Raw genomic sequence first — 23,031 nt, 5'->3', positions numbered from 1 at the left:
TTCAAAATGCAAGTGAAATCACGATAATTTTACTAAAGTTTGAAGGTATTCTATGTGTATATTTTTGTGTTTCAGTTGTGATCCTCGAGGCACAACAGGACCTTGCGATGAGACAGGCGAATGTCCTTGCAAGCAGAACGTTGAAGGCGACTTCTGTGACCGTTGCCGGCCCGGGACATTCGGTCTCGACTCCAACAACTTTGATGGTTGCCTGTCCTGCTACTGCTCTGGCGTTACCACCGACTGTCACGAGGTAAGGGAAACAAAATAGCCATCTCGAACAATAATTTCTTCTATACGGTAAAATAATGATCTGTAATATATTTGGTAAAATATCTGCTAAAAACGAAGAATGACAGGAAACATTGCTTGATATAATCTGCGTAAAAGTCCACGTACCTAAGTTGAAATACAAAACTAACGTTATTTCACCAGGGCACCCACTACACAAGGATTCCGATGGCAGCACCAGTCTTAGGAGAGAACTACGGCGGTTACACCATTACGGACCTCAAAGCCGAAAGGGTTATCAAAGACAACTTCGTGCCCATGTTCCAACAGAGCGAGCTCATGTACACCTTCGGCTTCAGACCTGACGTCGAACTTTACTGGTCCATTCCTATCTTCCCTGGTAAGCCCTATATAGCTTATTATCGTGGCCGGTCCCTAACATGTATCAATATTAAAACTTGCTTTGAAAAAACCCCATTTCAGGAGTATAATTTTGGTATTTTTAACCAGGTAACCGAGTGCTGTCTTACGGCGGTAGCCTGTCGTTGAGACAGAAGTTCAACTCAGACGTATACGAACAATCTGAGAGAGGCACGGATGTTGTGCTCGACGGTGGCGACATCTCGATATACTGGACAAACCCCAACAACTTCCCGTCTGGCGTGTCTTATGTAAGTTGTAATTCCATGATAGTTACCCACGATGTGGTAACCATAAAACCACCTTTTAAATTATGTACACCTAATGGACAATTAGGTATGTTGTATGGAAAGTATTTCATTTAACCATTAATGATTTTTGTTTATCAGAGCTATCAAGTACCTCTGAAGGAGGATGGCTGGTTCATCCTAAACACCGTGAACCCAGCTACGCGAAGCAACTTCATGAGTGTACTGAGGAACCTCAAGAGAGTGCTCGTGAGAGCAACTGTCGCTCCTAGCATCTATGATACAGCTATCGCTGACGTTTCCATGGACACCGCTTCACAGAACTACGACGCTGTCCTTCCATCTGCTAAAGGCATTGAGGTATGTTGTTAATTAATCGCAGTCTTAAATACATCAATATAAAACAAAAAATCCAAAAAATATTATGTTTTCCCGAGTTGTTGTAAATATGGGTTCTGTTTATGTCACAGATCTGCATGTGCCCGCCTGGCTACGCAGGAACTAGTTGTGAGAGTTGCCAGTCTGGGTACTACAAAGACCAATTGGGATACTGCCGACAGTGTTCTTGCAATGGACACAACTGTCAATTGAACAGCCAAGGCCAGGTCGTGTGTAGCTGCCAACCACCATACACAGGAAGCGATTGCTCAACCATTGGTATGTAGTAGAAAAGATGTCATGTCTACAAAATAATTAGCACAAACTATGAAACCCATTTATTAATCTCAATAGCTCATAATAGCTCAATAGGCCTCATTATTTTCTAATAATAATAGGAAAATTGCAGAAAAAAAACCATATAGGTAGTTAAGGTTAGAAAATAGTATTTTACCCAGATGATTAGGTTTTTATCAAGCAGGAATATTCTAAAACTTAATATGTAACTATAATATTTCACGAAACGGCCATTAGGATTAATAATGGAACTGCATCCAACTATTCACGAAGTCGGCGAAGATCTGTTACACAGAAGAGTGACATTGACGTGCAAATACCGTGCACCAGAACGCCTCACTATAAAGTTTTACCATGAGGGACGGGAACAATACCCTGCAAAGAATTATTATGCAGCGACCCTCCACAAGGATGGATGGCACTCCTCACATTCCTGGGATACAGTATGGGATATTAGACGGCAAGGTGACATTTATGAATGCCGCACGATCACCGAAAGGGGATACACACTCGGTGTACTGACCACGAGTCTTCCAGAACCAGGTAGCTGATCAAGTGCTTCGGGCGTCTGCGTATTATGTCCACGTGCCTCGCAATAATACCATGCTTCAAATAGGCCCATGTGGCCCACATACCAGACATAATAACAAATACACTGTGACGATGTTCGTTTCTCATCTTCGTTATCCATCGTTATTGGTATATGTAATTAATAACATGTGCCGTTTCCTACTACTTAATGTTGTGAATGTCAGTAATGTCTTTATCACAGTATGTCCTATTGTCTTAAATTATATCAATTTACAGTTTTATCCGAATAAGCGTCATTCAATAGACAGACTTTAAAGACCTCTCCCAGAAATCGTGGTGACCATCAACCTCTCAAGTATGAGTGTATGGGTTCGATTCTAGGTCAATCAAGTACCAATGCAACTTTTCTACTTTTATATGTACTTTTTAAATATATCTTGGACACCAACGACTGATTAAAGTAGAAGAGAAACATCTCCAGGTAATCCATACTTACCCGCATTAAGCAAGTATAGGGTTTAATCCTTATGAGTGAGCGGGGGCCTAAGCCCATAAAAAAGGCTGATCATTAAAAACTCTCTACACGTCATAAAAGATCTTGATCTTGTTGATCTTGAGTTCAGTATAGCTATAGCCTAATAATCCATTTTTATTATGTTTTGTTCAAATTTATGTGTACTATTCAGGAGGAGAGTCCCAAGAAGTCGATCAGACCACACAATCTCCACCACCGGAGCCGACAGTTACCGTCAGGATAACCAGCCCTACCATCAAGATTCAAGAAGTAGGGAGCAGCGTCAGCTTCACTTGCCAAGCACAAAGTCGCAACTCTAGAATACGCCTGCCTGTCAGGTGGTCGAAGAGCGATGGCATCCTGCCTTTGGACAGGTCACAAGTTGACGAGAACGTGGGACTTCTTCTGATCACCAACCTGCAAGTGTCGGACAGCGGGAAGTACATTTGTCAGACCAGCGATGGCATCAACACAGCGCAAGCCATTGCTACTCTAAAAGTACCCGGTGAGCTAATTGCTAATTAACAGATTTTATTTTAGATAATTAGATTTTGTAAGTTAATTTTACATAAACGTAATATGTTTGACCTCTTTCTGCTACCATTATTGGAACAGTTGTACCGCCCAGGATATTTTATGCTCGAGGTGAGATACATGATACCAATAAAAAAAAGTAAACGAAACTTGTAAGATTCTTGCTATAAATATTTTTCTTTTCAGGTAATGTGATGACGATGCCCATCGTGGAAATAATTCCATCGGTAAAAGACTTCTATGAAGGTGATCTGATTGAGTTAGACTGCAGCGTGCGAGGCAACCCTACACCCTCGATTAGGTGGCAGAGAGGCTCAAACAGACCTCTTCCATTATCGGCTACTTACGTGGACAACCGACTCATTATTGAAAGCGCACAAGTAGATGACTCTGGAGAATACAGGTAACAAATTATTCATGTGTAATTTTACTTCTTTATCAATAGCATGATTTAAAGATATACGTATTAATATATTGTTTTTGTTAATAGATGTACTGCGTCGAACCAAGTGGGTTCTTCCGATCGCACGGCGGTAATAACAGTACGCCCGCGACCATCGAGACCACAAAGACCGAAGCTCACAGTATCTATCCCAGCTCCCGTCGTAGATGAGGGCCAGAGTATCAGAATCGCATGTACAGGAACTGCAAACATACCAGCGGGTAGCATCGAATGGGTTAGGTAAGAATCGTCTTCAATCTGCTTCACATCTTCAATATAGTTATTATACAGTTTACCAACCGTAAGTTGCATATCTGTATACAAGTAATCTTTTATTAAATATTCTCTTTTTATAGCACTGCAGATATCCATTATTCTAATTTATTGATCAACAATATCAATTCATTACAGGCAAGATAACGCAGTATTCCCAGAGAACGTGCGATCAGAATACGGCGTGTTGTACATCGATTATGCTCAACCAGACAACCGAGGTGTATATGTTTGTCAATCGCGGATCTCGGATGTGTCTCCAGAGGCTATCTTCGTTGATGTAGTATCTTCGAGCCCAGCTCCCAGCACCTACAACATTAGTGCTTCTGTCGATCGACTCAAGATTCCAACTGGTGGAAGCGGAACCGTAGAATGTAATGTCGTAGGAAGACCCTTGCCCGTTGTGAAATGGACCAAGGTAAAGACAAATAATTTCTGCATGCTTAGTATAGGGTAAATATTAATGGATGTCCCCCAATTTGTTACTTGACAAGCTTTTTCATAACTAACATTCATAACTTTTAAACGCATCTAAAATATAAGATATTTCAAATTAACTAGTTTTACTGATGATTTTGACTGATACATTATTAACCATTGCACATTTTTTGGTGTTTATAAAATATTCCATCGTTTTCAGCACGAAGGCTCGATCGGCCCCGACTCCAGCCAACGTGGCAACACACTGATCATTAACAACGCGCGGGAGAGTGACCAAGGGTACTATCTCTGCGAAGGCACCGTGAACAATAACCCAGTAGCCAATATCTACGTTTTTGTCGAAATTGAAAGTGAGTAATAAAATTCCTGAATCTCTTCCCATTTATTAATCCTTAATACTTAGATCTATAATATAGTCTTTGTTTGAGTATGTGTGAGTAAATCAATTCTAATTAGAAAAAAACATATTCTTGAGACTAAAGTATAACAATTATTCAGGACGAGAGCCCCCTAGAGTGGAAATTTGGCCATCGGATAGCAAAGTACAAGCAGTGCCACTTGGAGGTGAGCACACACTCATATGCCGTGTCATGGGAGGCATCCCTGAGCCTGACGTCACATGGAACAGGAATGGAGGCCGTCCGCTGTCCAGATTTACAGAGCTACAACCACACCATGAACTGAAGTAAGTAAAATCTAAAGATTCAGAACAGGTATCCATATTCTATACTTGCAATGGTGCAATAACTTATCCACAGTACATATTTTTTCACAAGTAAACTTGAATTTTGAACTTGATTTGTTTTTATAAACTGCGTAAAAATCACTGCCTAAAATAAGTTTAACGTTATCAAAATTTCGCTCCATGCCAAACGTTTCGTTCAGTTACGTCATTAAGCCACCGCGTCAGTCTGCAGCTGTACTTAGGCGTCCCATTTTTATTCCTCATTGTTTGATAATATTATTGATATCTTAGGTTCAACAAAATAGAAGTCAACGACGAAGGAGAGTACACGTGCACTGCTCGCAACGAAGCTGGTACTGCAAGCGCAAGTGCCATCATCAAAGTGAGGGCGCTTCCAGAAATCACCATTACACCAAGCCCCTATGTGCAACTTTCTTCTGGAGACCCTATCAATATCGAGTGCAGAGCCAGTGGCTACCCAGAACCCCAAGTTTCTATCCAGAGTAAGTATAGCTTACAATTCACAATGTATCGTTTAAAGGAAATATTGCCTTTTCTCCATCTCAATCTTGAATCTTGAACTCGTGGCGAAGAAGGTAACGGCTGCACAAGTTAATCGTTCATAAGGACAAGCAACGCTTGGCGAAATAAGTCCGTAGATAGGTGATCAGAGTGTGAGTTCCTCCGTCATAAGAAAGATTCCCCTTGGTAACTGAATCTTAGGATACACAATCGCTCCATGTAAAACGGTCGTACTGGGCTGCTTTCGGTTAGAAGCCACTGAGAAGGCTAGGCAAACGATGATTTTAATATTTATTTTGCAGTGATACATTTTACTTTAAAGTTTTACAAAATGATCTTATTATATTTATTTTGCAGTTGGTGATTACCGCGAGGTCGTGCCTGCATCAGCCGGTCATGCTTCTCTTAGAATACAGTCGGCCAGTGAACGCGACAGCGGTTTCTACACCTGCATCGCTGCGAACGCCGCCGGCACTGTGAAGGAACAGTTCAGGGTCGTCGTCAACAGAGGAGACGGTGGATACGACACGTCCTTCCCTGATGATGGTCAGTTTCTATAATTATTCCTTCACGTTTTTCGTGTTACTGACATAATGCTGTCAAACTAGAAAACAGTTTTTAGTATAAAGGACATCCTAATTTTGTTTAGGAGGAAGCGGCGACGGCGAAATTGACCCGGGTTCAAACGTGGATCCATCATTCGAAGCTGAAGACAATTTAATCGCCCTTGAAGGAAAACCTGAAACCATATTGTAGTAAGTTAAAACCGCTACTAGAATCAATAAAATAATGAAACAGCCTAAATGCTGACCAGAGCAGTTGTTTAATTTAAAGAAAGGGCTTTGTAGACAATGCCTAAAAGTAAAAGCAAATAAAAACTAAAATGTAATTCAATTACAGCTGCCGTGTACCAGGCGACAACGTCAAATGGAGCCGAGTTGATAGACAACTTCAGAATAATGCCGTAGAAGACGGTACACGTCTAATCATCTACAATGTAAGTATCATCTAACCAGTAACTGTAGACCCATACACGTTTAATTGCCTAATTGATTCCATCAGTACATATACCCGCCAAATTCTAAAAAAATCTCGAACAAGTTCAACGGGCCATATCAAAATAAGTTCCCAAAAAAATTACTCATTATTTAATTATCTTGAATTTCAGGTGTCAAAGGATGACGCTGGTATGTACGTGTGCAACATCTTCAACCAGTACAACGAAATCCAGGAAGCTATTTACACCAGCTTGGTTGTCATCACTGCGCCTAAGATCACTCTGCACCCGCCTAAGCAAACCGTGCACCCTGGACAGTCACCAACTGTCGAATGCATCGTGCAAGGAGATGATATCATCGACATCACTTGGAGACCGCTCGACAGGGCACCTTCTAAGTAAGTAATAGGACTAGTTAATGATGATGATGTCCTCCTAGCCAATTATCGGCTATGGCTATGTTCTCAAGACCGGAGAGAGATCAGGCCCAGAGCCGACATTTACGTGCACTCCGATGCAGGGTGTAGCAACAACTTCTAGGCGCCGGGCTGTTTCGTGAAAGTTTCTAAAACCCACAGATCGATATCGGCATGACCCTCGTGCTCAGCAGCTGCACTTGCGACAGCTATACCCTAGAGGCAGTCAACATAATGTTGCTTATAGCGTAACATTTAAAAAAGCTGAAACTTTATTCATAAAAAAATTTCTTGCTTTCTTCCAGCCGTGTTGACACTCGCTCCTCTAGGCTGATATTCCACCAAATCGAAGTAGAGGACGCCGGCCGTTATGAATGTATGGCCAGGAGCCGATACGCTAACTCGAGCGCCATTGCGGAGGTCGTCGTCAGCGGTACGTTAACCACATTCCTCACATTTTCTTACTAGTAGCATGAACACCCACAGCACCAAACTGTACGGTAGATTGATGTCGAAATTGGTAGAACTACTGTATTTTTAAACGGTTTTATTTAGCTTACCCCGTTTGTTTTATTTATTATTTATTCATTCTTGGGTCAAATTTAGTAATTCAAATTTCACCCTCTTCCTGTCAACCGATTAATCTGAAATTTTGTATACACCTTTAATTCCGATGACAATACAATATAGTAATATCAATAACATTGTAAATCCAATATGGCCGCCGGCACAAAATGGCGGATAACGTAGATTTTATCAATCCCATCAATATGGGTATCAAATGAAAGGGCTCAACAAGCAGAATACAATATACTATAAAAAATTGAAATCCAAGATGGCGGCCGCTACAAAATGGCGGATAACGTAGGTTTTATCAATCCCATCAATATGGGTATCAAATGAAAGTTCTCAACCAGTAGAATACAATGTACTATATAAAATTAAAATCCAAGATGGCGGCCTCTACAAAATGGCGGATAACTTAGGTTTTATAAATCCCATCAACATGGGTATCAAATGAAAGGACTCAACAAGTAGAATACAATTTACTATAAAAAATGAAATCCAAGATGGCGGCCGCTACAAAATGGCGGATAACGTAGGTTTTATCAATCCCATCAATATGGGTATCAAATGAAAGGGCTCAACAAGCAGAATACAATATACTATAAAAAATTGAAATCCAAGATGGCGGCCGCTACAAAATGGCGGATAACGTAGGTTTTATCAATCCCATCAATATGGGTATCAAATGAAAGTTCTCAACCAGTAGAATACAATGTACTATATAAAATTAAAATCCAAGATGGCGGCCTCTACAAAATGGCGGATAACTTAAGTTTTATAAATCCCTTCAACATGGGTATCAAATGAAAGGTCTCAACAAGTAGAATACAATTTACTATGCAAAATTGAAATCTAAGATGGCGGATAACGTAGGTTTTATCAATCCCATCAATATGGGTATCAAATGAAAGGGCTCAACAAACAGAATACAATATACTATAAAAAATTAAATCCAAGATGGCGGCCGCTATAAAATGGCGGATAACGTAGGTTTTATCAATCCCATCAACATGGGTATCAAATGAAAGGTCTCAACAAGTAGAATACAATTTACTATGCAAAATTGAAATCTAAGATGGCCGCCGCTACCAAATGGCTGATAACAATTTTTTATCAATCCCACCAATACGGGTATCAAATGAAAGGGCTTCACAAGTAGAAAACTGTCAGTAACTCCAGCGGGGCCCAACAGGGCCAAGGCCTGCCTGGGCTGCGAGATTGTTCGAAAGAGTTACCGCGGCCCTGGTACATAAAAGGCCTACGACGGAACAAAACGGTTTCTAGTCAAGAGTCTGACACTCCCTCACCGCTGCTGACCCACAGCAGGAGAGGTCATGTGATGATTTTTGGGGTTGTTAAAAAAAAAAGTATCTGGAAGGGCTATGTATTGAGGAATTAGATTGTAATAAATTGTCAGGTAAGAGACCGTGTAATAATGATACACTAAATGAATTAGATAGAATGAGGAATATTCGGTACGCATTTTCATTAAATACTAAAAACTAGAAAATAAAAAATCGGTAAAAAAACTTTTAAGTTAAACGGTTTTATCTTATGTGCACTGAAAACTAGAAAATAAAAAAATAGTTACTTACCTGTCAACCTACGTAGGTGGTCCCGGTCATATTAAACTAAAATAAAAACGTGGGGCCCCTGTGAAATCCTACCTATGGCAAAGCATATCTTTATACTTTGGTAGATCATGAGCTCGGCGTTCGCTGGTGAAGCCGCTACGGCTGATTATTGATTGTCAAAATCTCCAGTTACGATTATAGTAAGTCGATGCAATCCACACCTATTATACCTCTAGAAGAAAGTACTACAGCAATAGTTAATGGGCCCCACGTTTTTATTTTAGTTTAATATGACCGGGACCACCTACGTAGGTTGACAGGTAAGTAACTATTTTTTTATTTTCTAGTTTTCAGTGCACATAAGATAAAACCGTTTAACTTAAAAGTTTTTTTACCGATTTTTATTAAATTAGCATAGTACCCAAGTGGTGACGTACTCCGATGTACTTTATTTCTACCTGTATCAAATAAAATACACGTATCAACTATGCGTCGTTGATTACAAAAACAAGTCAATATCAGGCAGTGACACTGCGCCACTTATTTCATAATTAATTTGTTTGTTAGACATTTTCTATCAATTTCGAAGACCACCATTAAGTTATTTTCACAAATTTTCACCGATGTACAGGTTGCACAGATTGTTAAGGCACCTGTTCAATTTTATTTGCCGTTCAGTTGTGCTGTGTGAATGCTGGTCACCGATATCACTTCTAATACAACACCATCGATTGAATGCTTTACATTATAATTTTACTCACCGACTGCGTGTACGATTGGTTTCAAGTTATTTCAGAAGACATCAATATTTTATACTTTATTGAAAAAAACAATCGTATAATGTATACGCAATTGGTATTGCTTGAGGGTTCATTTGATTGCATGACAATAACATCCATAGAAGATCGTACGTCGTCGGTGTCGCACAACAGAGATCACAGAGCTCACGTCGGCGAAGCCGTGCACCTCAGCTGCAACGTGTCGCAACCCAACGTTCGTATCATCTGGACGAAGAACGGCCGCCGCCTTCCTAACTCCGTCAGACAGAAATCGGATGGATCACTCTTCATCAAACTTGCAAAAAAATCTGACTCCGGAAAATATATATGCAGCGTACAAGACGCTTATGGACGCCTTGTTACTAGCACTTATGTCAACCTCGACATTCAGGGTCAGTGAATACAGCAACAAGTCAATTAGAGCTTTTAGTCCACTGGTGGCGCTGCAAATCCCTCTCTGCTTCGCCAAGTCGTTTAAGATAACCCGGCATGCTTAGCCAGTAAATGTAGTTATCCTCCTTCATGTTCCTACTTTGAAATATTCTGTTTTGTGTTTAATTTGATTTATTGTTAGTTGTATTTTACTAAGCTAAATTTTTCCGCTCGTAAAGGTTATAAATGCTTGGAAACGGAGTTTCCTTGTAAGGACTACTATGGTTGTATTGAGGAACACTTACTTTGCGATGGAATAAGGCACTGTCGAGACAATAGCGATGAGGAGAACTGCCTATGGCGAGATAAACGTTATCTGGACAGGACTTGGAACAATCACCTCACACAGGATGGTAAATCTGGTGCCGGTGTGTTGGGCAGATGTCCGTCTAGTCAGTGCGGTTGTTGTGCTGTGTCGTAACTAAGCGGCTCCCCTTGTATTGTTATGGGCCTCAGATTGAATGGATCCCAGTTTGATGTATTTATTCGTTATTCCTATACCTACTATTGTAGTATGAGAATGTATATGGTATAAACATAAATCTGTTATGGTATTCTTTGTAATTTTTTGTATGATCTTTTGTTTGGTTGGTGTCTAAGTCTCGTCTGTGGTATGTAAGTCATTAACAATTATGAGCTTTCTTTACGATCTCACACTTGTTGTAAGTATTACATAAAAAAGGAGGCTTTCATAAAGTTCTGGTTTTGCATGGTGGCTTGCATTGGAATGTGATTGACATAACATTTTATGTAGGAACTTTGTAATTACAAAATATATCCACAGGTTTTTCGTAAAGTTTTTAAGGGTGGTTTGTATTGTAGGGTTGGCTTCAAATGGTGGGTAAATGTCTTACCATCTAAGTATATTCATGTTTTACTAATGATAGCTGAATATTTTAGGACCTCGTGAACCTTACCCTGATTCGGAGCAGTTGGTATCTATCGAGCAGCCTCGAAGACAGTTCAGAGTTGGAGACAACGTGGATGTACTGTGCAAGGGAAGATCAGGAGATGTCAAGCTTCAATGGCTACGAGTAGGAACCAACCAATATGTGGCTTCGCTGGTAAGTACACGCCGTTACTTACTTTGACTACATATGTAGAGCTTACAAGCAGAACTAATAAGAAACTTTTTATTTGAACAGTTATACGGCGACGGCGTCAGACTGTCGCTCACCGGTGTCACTAGTGCTGATGCAGGTGTCTACCGATGCATTGGTAACGACAACTTCGGACGTTCAGCTTACGAAGACTTCAACCTTGAAGTTCTACCAGGTGAGTCTAAAATAATAATGGCTCTTTGCAAAGATTTGATGCCTGATAAGCGCCATTTCTGATTACATTGAAATCAACTCCAACATCAAGTCAAGCATATGAGATCTATTTAAAGAATTGACATAGTTCTAATATACCTTTTCTCAATCAGGTGGTCCATCTTACCCAGACTACGGAAGAGACGTTTCAGTTTCTGAGTACACAGCCCGACTACGCGACTCTGTGGATCTACCATGCATTCACAACTTGGAAGAACCCGTCACCATTGAATGGAGAAGAGAGTTTGTGCCGCTGCCAGCTGAACTCAGACCTGACCAGGTAAAACCAAATTTCGTATATTCCACATACGTAGATGAAAATAAAGTATAGTGGGTAAATAACAGAATATTGTAAGAATTAATTATATTTTTAATTCTTATATAAATGATTCAGGTGTTCTAACCAGTTGGCTATTTAAACCGTTTTGCCTCTTGGTATTTTCACCTTATTGGAATGGAGAGCCATTAAAACGAACATATGATTTTGTTCCAGCCTCACCTGTACTTCAGATCAGTGACTGAGACCGACGCGGGTACTTACGTGTGCCGCGTCAGCAACAGCCGCGCCACAGTCGAAGCCAGAGCTATCCTCACTGTTATCGGAGTAGTTCCACGTTTTGGCGGAGAAAGCTTTGTCTCCCTGCCAACCCTGAGAGATGCCTATAAACAATTTGAAATTGAAATTTCATTCAAACCCAGCGGTGAGATAAATATAACTCAATTTCCGTCTTTTTTAGATGCATAATATAGTTCTAACAACAGGTTCTAATACCATATTTTTTTTTGCTTTGCAGATAAAAATGGTCTGATTCTATACAATAGCGAGAACCAAGGCCGCGAAGGTGACTACATTGGACTGCAACTTAAGGATGGAGTACCAGAATTCATCATGCACACTGGCTCTGAACCGCTCATTGTGAAGGGAGACCGCCCTCTGCAGCTCAATGCTTGGCACACTATCAGATTGAGTAGAGCAAAATCTAAAGGTAACTATACAATATGAAGTTCGATTTTCCCACAACATCACTAAGTAGCATCTCAATAAATAATCTTCATCTGACATATTGCTTTTCTAGTATCTATTTGGAGCGTGTATGTTGTTCGTTCGTGTGTGAATTAACAGTTGGGTCTTTTTTTATCAGTTACAATGGACGTGGACAACACTGGGCCATTCATCGCCGAGTCTCCTCAGCAATGGGAGGTGCTAGAACTGAAACAACCTCTGTACATCGGTGGTGTACCTGATTACGATCAACTGCCTGTTGACTTGGCTGGAGCTTCTGGGTACGACCTTTAACTTTAAAATAATCTGTTGATATTATTACGTAACTTTCAAATTTGACTCATCTATCAGAAAAGACCTTCAAATTCTACCTACCTATTTTTTAAGTGTAACTTCTATTACCGAAAGGTATGGGCCATCAAGCAATCTTGACAATTAATCATGCGTTACAGATTTATCGGCTGCACGAGCATGTTGCTATTGGGCAAAGAGGAGAAGAACATAATGATGGACAGTTACGAACGAAGCAGTCTAAGCGAGTGCAACTCTTGCGCTCCTAACCTATGTCTCAACAACGGTGTCTGCCAGGTTCGTCAAGCTGCCTTTTGCCTTGAAAATAAGTTTTAATAAGATGGAAATCTGTTGGTTCAATGACTTATCCCAAATATTTATTAACAGGAAGCCCGAAATGAGCGTGGGTACATTTGCATCTGTGCTTCTGGCTACGCTGGACCGAACTGTGACCGGACCGGCGAGGCGTGCCGTCCCGGACTCTGTGGACCCGGCAAATGCATCGACAACACTGACCACGGATATAAATGCGCTTGCCCTGTCACCCACACTGGCGCTAAGTAAGTAACCAGTATTGAAACTAAACATTTCAAGTACCTATGTGTCGATTTCTCTATTGAGGCTTCGAACGTCGTTCTGCTTTAATTGTCGTGTTTCAAAGTCTTTTCAAGAAACATTTATCTATCTAGAAACGGTATAACTCCTCTAGAGTACAAAAATAATTTGCTCATTAGCTCATCAAAAATCCGGAAGGCTTTTTCAAAACTCTAATTCAATATTATTTTCCAGCTGCGAGAAAAAGCAATCGATTGAATACCCAGCCTTCACTGGAAGCGCGTACTTGGCTATCAAGCCTCCCGCACCATCCCGCACCCTGAGAATGAGTATGAGGATTAAGGCAGCAGCCCCAGTTTCCGACGGTATCATCATGTATTGCGCCGAGTCACCAAGAGGCTATGGAGGATTCACATCGCTTGCTGTTCACGATGAGCGCCTTGAATTCCGTTACGATCTCGGAGGAGGTAAACTATCAACCATACAATGAAACAACACAATACACCATAGGTAAAAATATATTAATATTATCTTTTTCTTCTGTGTAGGAAGTGTACCAGTTGTTCTAATCAGCAACAGGACTTTGCCAGCCAACGAATGGACCACCGTACATATTGCAAGAGTTGGCTCAGTCGTATCCTTGAGAATTAACTCCGTGCATAGCTTCGAACAAAGGCTTGAGTCTCCTAAACGCGTAAGTATAGCTTTAACACACTACTTATTTCAGTAACTACATATATAATAATGAAACCTACACTGTCATTTCCTCTCCTATTTATATTTACTTTTAAATGTTATGAATTTGGCATAGATCATGGGATTGTTTACATTTAATAATCGTTTTTTAGGATCTGAACCTGGATACTCCAATATTCGTGGGTGGTGTCGACGACTCCATTACTCTGAACAATAACACCGGCGTCACTGGAGGATTCAATGGATGCATTGCAGACGTAAGTCACTAAAAAATATAACTAAAACACTTTTGCAAAAACAGCGAAACTCACCTCGTCCATTATCATTTAAATTTTCAAAAAATATATTATTAGTTACATCTAATGCTACTTTGCTATCTTTGCAAAACACATGTAACACACAATACATGACTTGCAAGGATAAGAAAGTTACTGTAATATGAAACATCATTTCTTAAATTCAATGAAATAATCAAGTTATGTTCATTATTACAGGATCATTCCAACCCACTCATTCATCTTCTCATAACGCGATATATAGTTTGCCCTTAATTCTCAGTTCATGCTGCATGGAGAAGCTGTGGACATCGTGAACTCGACAATCCAGTCTGCCAACGTGAAGGAATGCAACGCCATCCGAGGGGATATTCCTGAAGTAAGTTTCATTGTTACTCTTCGTTTCGTTCTTACTACTTCTTGCTCATACTTAACTAGCCACCCGCTCCGGCTTCGCACGGAATAACAGTATTTGCCCAATATTTAATGTATCTTATATACATATAAACCTTTCTATTTAATCACTCTACCTATTAAAAAAAAACACATGAAAATCGGTTGCGTAGTTTTGAAGATTTAAGCTTACAAATTGACACGGGGACATAAGGACAGAAAAAAAATAAGACTTTGTTTGATATTATGTAGTGATTCCAAACAACTAAATATCTTTCAATATATTTCACCATTCTCTTTGTGTACTCTTGTTATTCAGTTCTATAAATAATACGTACCAACAGATGGAGATTGGCTGCCAATGCCACAACGGAGGTACCTGTACCACGGACTTATCTACGTGCTCGTGCCCACCCGGCTTCGGAGGCTCTCTCTGCGAGTACCGCGTGCCATCCTCCATGAGGTCATCCCGCCAGCCCCCTAGCGACCCCTGCGCGGTCCGTCCTTGCCGCAACGGAGGCACCTGCAGACCTGACCTGAACTCCAGAATGAACCATACCTGTGACTGTCCACTTGGATACGCCGGCGTTTCCTGCCAGATCTGTAAGTTTTTTTAAATTATTTAAAATATATTACTTTTTAAATTGTCTATTTATAAAAAGTTTCGACTCCTCCTATCTCCTCCTTGTTATAGAAAAAAATATTTTACTTCCTTAAATTCTGGATCTGTGCTAACAGAATTAGCTCATCAAAACCTCTATCGGTGTCTTAAACCACATTTTGTAAAATTTTGTAAATGAGGCCTTCACCATACGCTGATATTAACATGGATTTATATTTGCAATAGCTCTGGAGCTTCTATCCAGCGTGGCTTTCAACGGCAACGGCTACCTAGAGCTGCCTTCCAGTCTGATGAGATACGAGGACTTGGCCAGTGACCCGGGCATCATCGCCTTGGCCATATTCACTACGCAAGATGGAGTACTGCTTTACCAGAAGGAAACCGCGGCTCCTCCATACTTCGGCGACTACATTATCCTAAGAAGTGAGTATAAAAATAAACTGTACATTATCTTAAAGTAAATTAATCTATATTTACATAAACAAGAAACTTAAAACTACTAAAGGGCGTCGAAAAATTGATCCTCGTAGCTGTCACCAAATAGGCTGGCGGTATTGCCACATTGAATGGCAATACTTAAACGTTGGGTTAAATAAACTAAATAGTATAAACATTACTATTATTGCTCACTAACATATTTTTAAAATACGCCCAAGTAGATGTTCACATTTAAGAGCATTTCATGTAATCCGATTAAGGAAAAGACTTGAGTATCAAGATTTTTATTTCTGTACATTTCCCTATATACTCAATAACGTGTTTGTTTCAGTTGAAAGAGGCTTCATCGTATTCGAATGGGACAATGGCGGCGGTAAATCATCGCTCTCTGTGGAAACCTTCGTCAATGATGGCGAACGTCACCAGGTAAGCACATTGTTCAGCCCCTTACTAAGTATTTATGTCAAACTAGCTTCTGCCAGCGGTTACACTGGAACCCCGTGGGAGCCTCTGCACGAACACGGATAAAAATGTAGCCTTCCTCGATAAATGGGCTATTTAACACTGAAAGATTTTTACAAATCGGACCAATACTTTTACCGTTCAAGCAAACAAACTCTTCAGCTTTATTATATTAGTATAGATATTGTATTTTGTACGTGGGAAGATATTACATTAACATTATTATTTAGTCGAATCTACAGCCTACACTTTTCGTCTTTACATAACCTAACGGGTAACATAGGGTATCATTTTTTCAAAATGTCACACACACAAACAACACTTCACATTCCAATTCAAAATATGTGCATTATGTAAACTTAGCTCATTAGAGCACATAAATGTAGTAGGTACACACCTAAGCTACTTATAACGATATTAATCCGAACGTAAGCGAACGTGACACAACCGTAAAGCACTTAAACGAAATACGATTTTATTTCTAATCTGCTAGGGTTCAATATTGCTAAGTGTTCACAGCTAATTTATAGTTTAACCAACTCTTCAAGTTGCCATTTCCAGCCACTATTTTAGCGTTTTAATTTCAAGATTTATCGCTATATAAGCTTATTTCTTTATGGTACGAAGATCTTTCTATAAGTCTAGATCACTGTATCCAATACCTCAATATAAAAAGGTCTTATTTCTTGGCATCGTAAAATCTAATCTCCTAATGAATCTAAAAAGATCCCGAGCTTCATATTTTTCGAATAAAAAGTAGAGCAATTTAATTACTTATCTATATTACTGCAGTAAACATTTTTTGTTTGTTTGTACTAAAAAATCACTCTTGAAAGCTACACCCTTTCCGAGTAACTAATTTTATATTATATCCCGGGACGGGCAGTACTTCTTACGGGGCGCGAGTGAAACCGCGGGAAAAGTGCTTGTGGACTTTATTCGGGTACGGGGGAAAGTAGAGGTGTCACCCCCGAGACGCGGATGACGCGGGAAACAGCCGATGTTAATACATTTTATTACTTGCAGATAATCGTGAAACTGCTGGAAGATGGCCGTGTCACACTCTCAGTTGATGGCAGGGAGAACTCTGGCACTAGCACTGGCATATCCAGCGTAATGAATGCTGACTCCAACATCTATATCGGTATGTATATTCAGAGTTCATTTAAGACTCCGACAACTCTCAAAAACTGCGTAACTGCTAATTCTGAAAGATAATCTATTAATATATACCTATTTGATCGATCACCACCACGCATGCCTAGTGCCGTGAGTATGGGCAAATCTCCTATATCACAAACCTTTAAATAATAACGGCAAAAATAACATTTAAAACAGTTGGAAATCATCAACTGCTGAGTTACCATTTCAGATTGAGAAAGTTAAAGTTTCAGTGTATCGGTTATCTTATAACGGCTCGGAGACGGTATTTTTATTCTGTTCTTTCTTTCGCAGGTGGTATTCCGGACTTCTTGAACCAGCAGGGTTACCCAGGCTTCACGGGCTGCATACACCAAGTCGAGCTGATGGCTTCAGACCGAGGACTGAACCTTGGACAAGTGGCTGTTGCAGGCAGGAACACTCAACGATGCAAGGAGTAAGTATTTGTATGAATTGAGACTAATAGTGACTAAAAACTATGTTTGAAATAGTGGGCTCTTACCATGATGCATAAGCTACTATCGAATATAACTACTTATTCTTCAACTTCCTTCTTAAATATTTATGTATAACTATACACACAGGTCCAAACCAATAATCTTAAACCTTAACGATCTTCTTAATATCAAAAAAAGAGAGGATAGACTTATTAAGTGAAGTTATAGTACCGATGTTCAATCTATCAATAGAAATTGGAAAAATTTTATTGCTTTACCTTAATGTTTTATTTTATTTCGTTAAAGGAATACCTAGATAAACAAGTAGGTAGCTCGATGAATTGTACAAAAATAGAAAATATTTTTCCACTAACAATCTTTATAGGTACTCACTTTAATACCTTCGTATCGATAAAAAACAGGCCAATTATCGAAGGATTATATTATGAAGACTTACGTTATTTTAAGAGTAGGTACCCGTATACTGCAGACTTTTAGTAGGCCAATAGTTTGTTTTAGTCATAAATCAGTATAAAGATTAACCCCCTTACTTATAAAATCACTAATCACCTTCTAACAGCCAGTTTCTTCATAAAAAGTTAAAGCCAAAGTAAAAGTCAAAGTAATGTCTAAAGTAAAAGTAACGGTCAAATTCAATTTTTCTATTAGTTTTGCTGTCACTTTAGCCTTGAAAAAACGTATTTGACCGTTACTTTTACTTTAGACATTACTATAACTTAACTTTTGATGAAGAAACTGGCCGTAAGCAACATTTTAACTAATAACTAAATAAAGTCTTAAGTAGTGATTAAATGTTAGTTAAGACATGCTTAAGCAACGTTTTTAAGTAAGAATTTTCTTAAACAGCCCTTAAATTTTACTTATATTTAAGTCACGTTTATAAGTAAGGCTGCAGGTATTTAACCGGTGCTATCGGACCGACTAAATACTTTGATTGGATTTAGGATTTCCTTTAAAAACAATCGAACCATCGGGCCATTGTCGGCAGACTGTTTAGTCCGCAGTCTGTAGCTCTTAGATGAAGCCAATGCGCAATAAATATTTTTAAGGTTTATAAATAATATTAAGAAATCAATCGGCAAAAAATGCGAGGGCTGTCTTATGGAATTTACCAACGGGAGCTACTAAGTACCATGATGTGGGTTTCTCGCTCAATTAGGTAATGGAACATTCTAGAATAGAGAATGAATAAATCCGTATACAGAAGGTCGACACAGTAACTTCATGTTTGAAATAAGTTCCTTCCCAATGACGATATTAATGTGCCTACGCGTTCCTATGTTATTTTTGCCTAATACATGTTATGGTAACTTTGAAAATATTTTTTGATCTCCCGAGTACCTATCATCCAAATTAAGCCTGACCTGTACTTTGCTTCAGAATATTTTCCAGTACAGCCTCTATCTTTTTATGCATAAAACCGATCCAAATCAATAGAGCCGTTTTTGGATTGGAGGCATTTTTTATATGCTTCGATAAAACATAAGAGAGTTCTAGTGAAATGTAATATTTATTATACCTGTATATCAGTAGGTTCATTGTTAGCCCAAGTACCTTGAAATTATGTTTAAAACGAAATTACATTACTATTTTAATGATCTACTTGAGTGTTGATTACATTCGTTCTCGTGAAATTTAATAACTACCTACTTGATAACGTGTGCAAGTGTTATTAAATGAATTCTGATTTCGGTCCTTACATCGGATCGTGTTTCACTGTAATTATTAAATACTCATTAATAGCGTATTATTTACTTCCATATGCTTCAAAATAAATTTTACATTTCCATATTTAGTAGACTTGCATAACACGAGTAAAACGGAAAAGAATGTCTCTATCCTCAACTTTTGATTTGATGCGAATATTATAAACAAAGGAGCTGATGCTAATGAATTCTTTCATGCCTTTTGATAAATCACAAGTTCCGGATAGTCTAGCACTTTAGTGGTAATGTAACATCGGCAACAAATATTAAAACGATCCATCGGCGTTATGGCGCATAAAACACGGTTATCCATTTTAATTAGATGTGGACAACGGTTGACCAAACATTTGTCCATTTATTTCCTATTAGCGTATACCTACAGTCGGTCAAAAATGTGGTCTACCACTTAATCCATGTAAATATTATGAAACAACAAGGTTCATTTCCCCCTTACACTCCTTTGAAAAGCGAACCTTAGTGATGTCACAAATACTTATTCCAAATTCGGTAGTAGACTTCTTTCTTGGCTGACTGTAGGACAGGAAAAGTAGCAGACTAACATAGAATTACTAATCTCTTTATCTAACATTGTTCCTAATATTTCACGCTGCGTTGGACCCTGAGCCTAATGTTCCCCGACGTATATCCCTTCTTCGAAGAGCTCGATGTGTTCGAATCTCCCCCAGGCTTCCCATTCAACACGAACTCGAAACTAACTTTCAATGTACTTGCCGTCCCGCTACCATCCTTTGTATGCTTGCTCTACTCCCGAATATTCCTTGCGATGTATACCGTCTTCTAAACCGACAGGTGAGTCTTGTCGTAGAGGATTTAAAACCATTTTTGTGAACATGACGAATTCCTGGAATATATACCTTAGATATCAATGGTGGATACTGTGGAGTGTTTAAGTCATCATGATAGCTAATGACAAATTCCAATTACAGGGAAATTACTTTAGGAAAAACACTAACCAAGTACCAAATCTCATCTCAAGCACCTTATTTTTTTATTTGAGGTCATCAAATGACCCCTCCTGCTGTGGGTGCAGCGAGAGGGAGTGTCTGACTCTCACTGACTAAAACCCACCATGTTCCTTCTACCAATCTCTGCTGTCTACATTTCGTACTAATACTTTTTCTATTTACAGGCCAACCAGTTATTACTAAGTCCAACGTGCGAACGATATTCTCCGACAACATCAACGCAACCCTACGATAGTACGACAATGTAAAAATAATTTTAAACAATCTGATATTATTACAGTGTAAACTTCACCTTTCGACTGGTAAATTTACGAATCCATTCGAAGCAAGATTACAACTTGTTCTTTCAATAATATAATCATGAATTAATGTTGTATTAGTATTAAGATCCTTTGAAAACCAGACAATACGGATAGTTTAGTGGAATTGAGAACGCGAATGTTGTATCAATATGTAATGATAAATAACATGTGGTGAGGTGTTTGACTGTTCGCGTATACCGCAGCGGTGCTCCCCGGAGCAACATTGTGTTTGGTGCCATAAGATGAATTTTAAATATTGTAGTTAGGTTTCTATGTATTTACTAATAACTTTTAAGTATCCTGTTCTATTTCCGCTTTTTCTCAAGTCATTTTTTTAATCTCTCTAAATATTTCAAACGCTTCCTTCTTTTCCTTTAGCTCCCAGTGATATATTGTAATTGTGCCAAAAGAGATAAATATCATTTTGTTTTAATTTCAGCACTGCCATTTTTATCCTTATGTTTATTTTCTTTATTTAAATGTAATGTGAACTTTCGCTTTTTAAGCAACGAATATACTATTGTTAAGTACTTATCTTTATTATGTGAATATAAAATATAATTTTAATATAATCGACTACGATGGCATTTAACTTAATTATTATCGTCAGTGATTATGATTATTGTTATCTATTTTAATTACAAAATTATATATATGCATTAAATGTATTTGTTGTTAACTTATATAAGACAATTACAAAGTACTGATATTATATTTTAAAGTTATATAAATTATCTATGGACGTCTGAACGAAGTGTTTATCTATAGATTATTTTAAACAATTGTCTACGTATGTAATATCTACCCGTATACTTACTTCAAACTAAGTGAACAAATTTGACTAACAATAAAATATAAAATAAAATAATCTCTTGTCTATTATTTCATGATCCTACGTATAACAGTATTGATCTAGGCTGACTAATGTTATTATAGTAATTTAGGTCAAAAATTCGAAATTCGAAAATCAGAAATAGTAAATAATTGTGCCCAGAAACACGTCGGCTAGAAAGCTGTTCTCTGCAAGGACGTAAGATTGGTGCACAAGACAAAAAGTAACATCACACTGCATTTGCAAAGACAGGTGCACTCTCTACCCCTTCACTCTCAGGCACCCCGCCCACATCCGATAAAATTGGTGGCCAAGTTTTTGTAGGAGAAAAACAAAACACTGATAACAATAATGCAACGCATACGTCCTACAAGCCAATCAGAATATCCTAGTCAAATAGTCCTACTAAAAATCGGACCGATCATCCGTCCTACAAGTGGACTTGGGCGGGCAGCCTCATATTCCGATGGAAAGGCAAAACCGGCCTTATACACGCTCATGAAGTAGGCCTCCCAGTCATGTTCTACGCAGTATCAACGCCAATAGGAAATCTATGAATCTTGTAGCAATTCAGAAAGTTAAAGCTTAATGTCTCATTTAAGAACTGTGGAAAAAAAACTATGAACTGCTCTGGTACTAAAAACATCTCATTGTGTAAGAGGCAACAAAATGAAGAGAACCTAGTTTCGAAGATGAAACACGACTTGTCAATATAATTATTCTGAAGCAGGAACTGTTGAATGTTCTGTAATTACTAAATAAAGGCACAAGTGTCCTTAACCTTCTATTACCCCGTACAGCTTATTAATCTTCCTTCATTACAAAAATCCAAGTAAGTAATTAGGAATAAGGAATAAACTGCTGTTGCGTTATAAACCCGACTGCCAAGAAGGACTGTTTTTTTCTACATTCTCAAACAGGACTTTTTGAGGTTCCTCTACTAAATTGTATGGCATCTACTACTACCGGTTTTTGGGAGATGAACTAAATGCCTTGACAAATAGTGTCAATAACTGCTCCCAAAACATCACTATAGCTAAAGCGTAAAATATGAATCATCAGTTAAAAAGCCCTAACAGGCACTCCTATGTCAGGAAGTTTAATTCCTGAACCGTTGACCTAATAACACACTCAAATGAACAAAGCCTTCCTAAATATTTGAGGTAATTCACTCGGAAGCAATGAGCCGCAGACAGCGAGCAGACGATGGGGTACATACAGTTCTCATACCCTCGTTTCTATAAACTACCCCACCCG

General features: G+C 38.8%; 1 protein-coding gene across 8 annotated transcripts in view; it reads left to right on the top strand.

Annotated features, from left to right (window-relative positions):
* LOC124645342 (basement membrane-specific heparan sulfate proteoglycan core protein-like) overlaps positions 1-21,810 on the top strand; it is a 154,661-nt gene extending 132,851 nt beyond the window's left edge. For 4 of the 8 annotated variants that reach the window (XM_047185148.1, XM_047185146.1, XM_047185144.1 and 1 more), the window contains 38 exons: positions 76-253; positions 436-631; positions 742-902; positions 1,041-1,259; positions 1,370-1,556; positions 1,812-2,117; positions 2,792-3,124; positions 3,340-3,556; positions 3,644-3,835; positions 4,007-4,286; positions 4,509-4,659; positions 4,808-4,994; positions 5,286-5,497; positions 5,874-6,062; positions 6,166-6,271; positions 6,417-6,513; positions 6,685-6,911; positions 7,235-7,362; positions 9,972-10,241; positions 10,461-10,634; positions 11,182-11,345; positions 11,427-11,556; positions 11,708-11,874; positions 12,088-12,295; positions 12,389-12,580; positions 12,737-12,878; positions 13,050-13,185; positions 13,276-13,448; positions 13,678-13,910; positions 13,992-14,137; positions 14,292-14,396; positions 14,698-14,793; positions 15,152-15,410; positions 15,655-15,852; positions 16,199-16,293; positions 17,356-17,473; positions 17,785-17,926; positions 20,805-21,810. In XM_047185148.1, coding sequence (XP_047041104.1) covers positions 76-253; positions 436-631; positions 742-902; positions 1,041-1,259; positions 1,370-1,556; positions 1,812-2,117; positions 2,792-3,124; positions 3,340-3,556; positions 3,644-3,835; positions 4,007-4,286; positions 4,509-4,659; positions 4,808-4,994; positions 5,286-5,497; positions 5,874-6,062; positions 6,166-6,271; positions 6,417-6,513; positions 6,685-6,911; positions 7,235-7,362; positions 9,972-10,241; positions 10,461-10,634; positions 11,182-11,345; positions 11,427-11,556; positions 11,708-11,874; positions 12,088-12,295; positions 12,389-12,580; positions 12,737-12,878; positions 13,050-13,185; positions 13,276-13,448; positions 13,678-13,910; positions 13,992-14,137; positions 14,292-14,396; positions 14,698-14,793; positions 15,152-15,410; positions 15,655-15,852; positions 16,199-16,293; positions 17,356-17,473; positions 17,785-17,926; positions 20,805-20,823 — 6,733 coding nt within the window. In that variant the 3' untranslated portion in view covers positions 20,824-21,810. The remainder of the gene's footprint in view (positions 1-75; positions 254-435; positions 632-741; positions 903-1,040; positions 1,260-1,369; positions 1,557-1,811; positions 2,118-2,791; positions 3,125-3,339; positions 3,557-3,643; positions 3,836-4,006; positions 4,287-4,508; positions 4,660-4,807; positions 4,995-5,285; positions 5,498-5,873; positions 6,063-6,165; positions 6,272-6,416; positions 6,514-6,684; positions 6,912-7,234; positions 7,363-9,971; positions 10,242-10,460; positions 10,635-11,181; positions 11,346-11,426; positions 11,557-11,707; positions 11,875-12,087; positions 12,296-12,388; positions 12,581-12,736; positions 12,879-13,049; positions 13,186-13,275; positions 13,449-13,677; positions 13,911-13,991; positions 14,138-14,291; positions 14,397-14,697; positions 14,794-15,151; positions 15,411-15,654; positions 15,853-16,198; positions 16,294-17,355; positions 17,474-17,784; positions 17,927-20,804) is intronic. The other 4 variants (XM_047185147.1, XM_047185145.1, XM_047185149.1 and 1 more) reach the window with 4 other exon arrangements.
* The last annotated feature ends 1,221 nt before the right edge of the window (positions 21,811-23,031 follow it).

This window comes from Helicoverpa zea, chromosome 31, assembly GCF_022581195.2.
Source record: "Helicoverpa zea isolate HzStark_Cry1AcR chromosome 31, ilHelZeax1.1, whole genome shotgun sequence".
NCBI lineage: Eukaryota > Metazoa > Arthropoda > Insecta > Lepidoptera > Noctuidae > Helicoverpa > Helicoverpa zea.
Note: the sequence above shows the minus strand (reverse complement) of the source record. Positions and strands in the feature narration are given on the sequence as shown.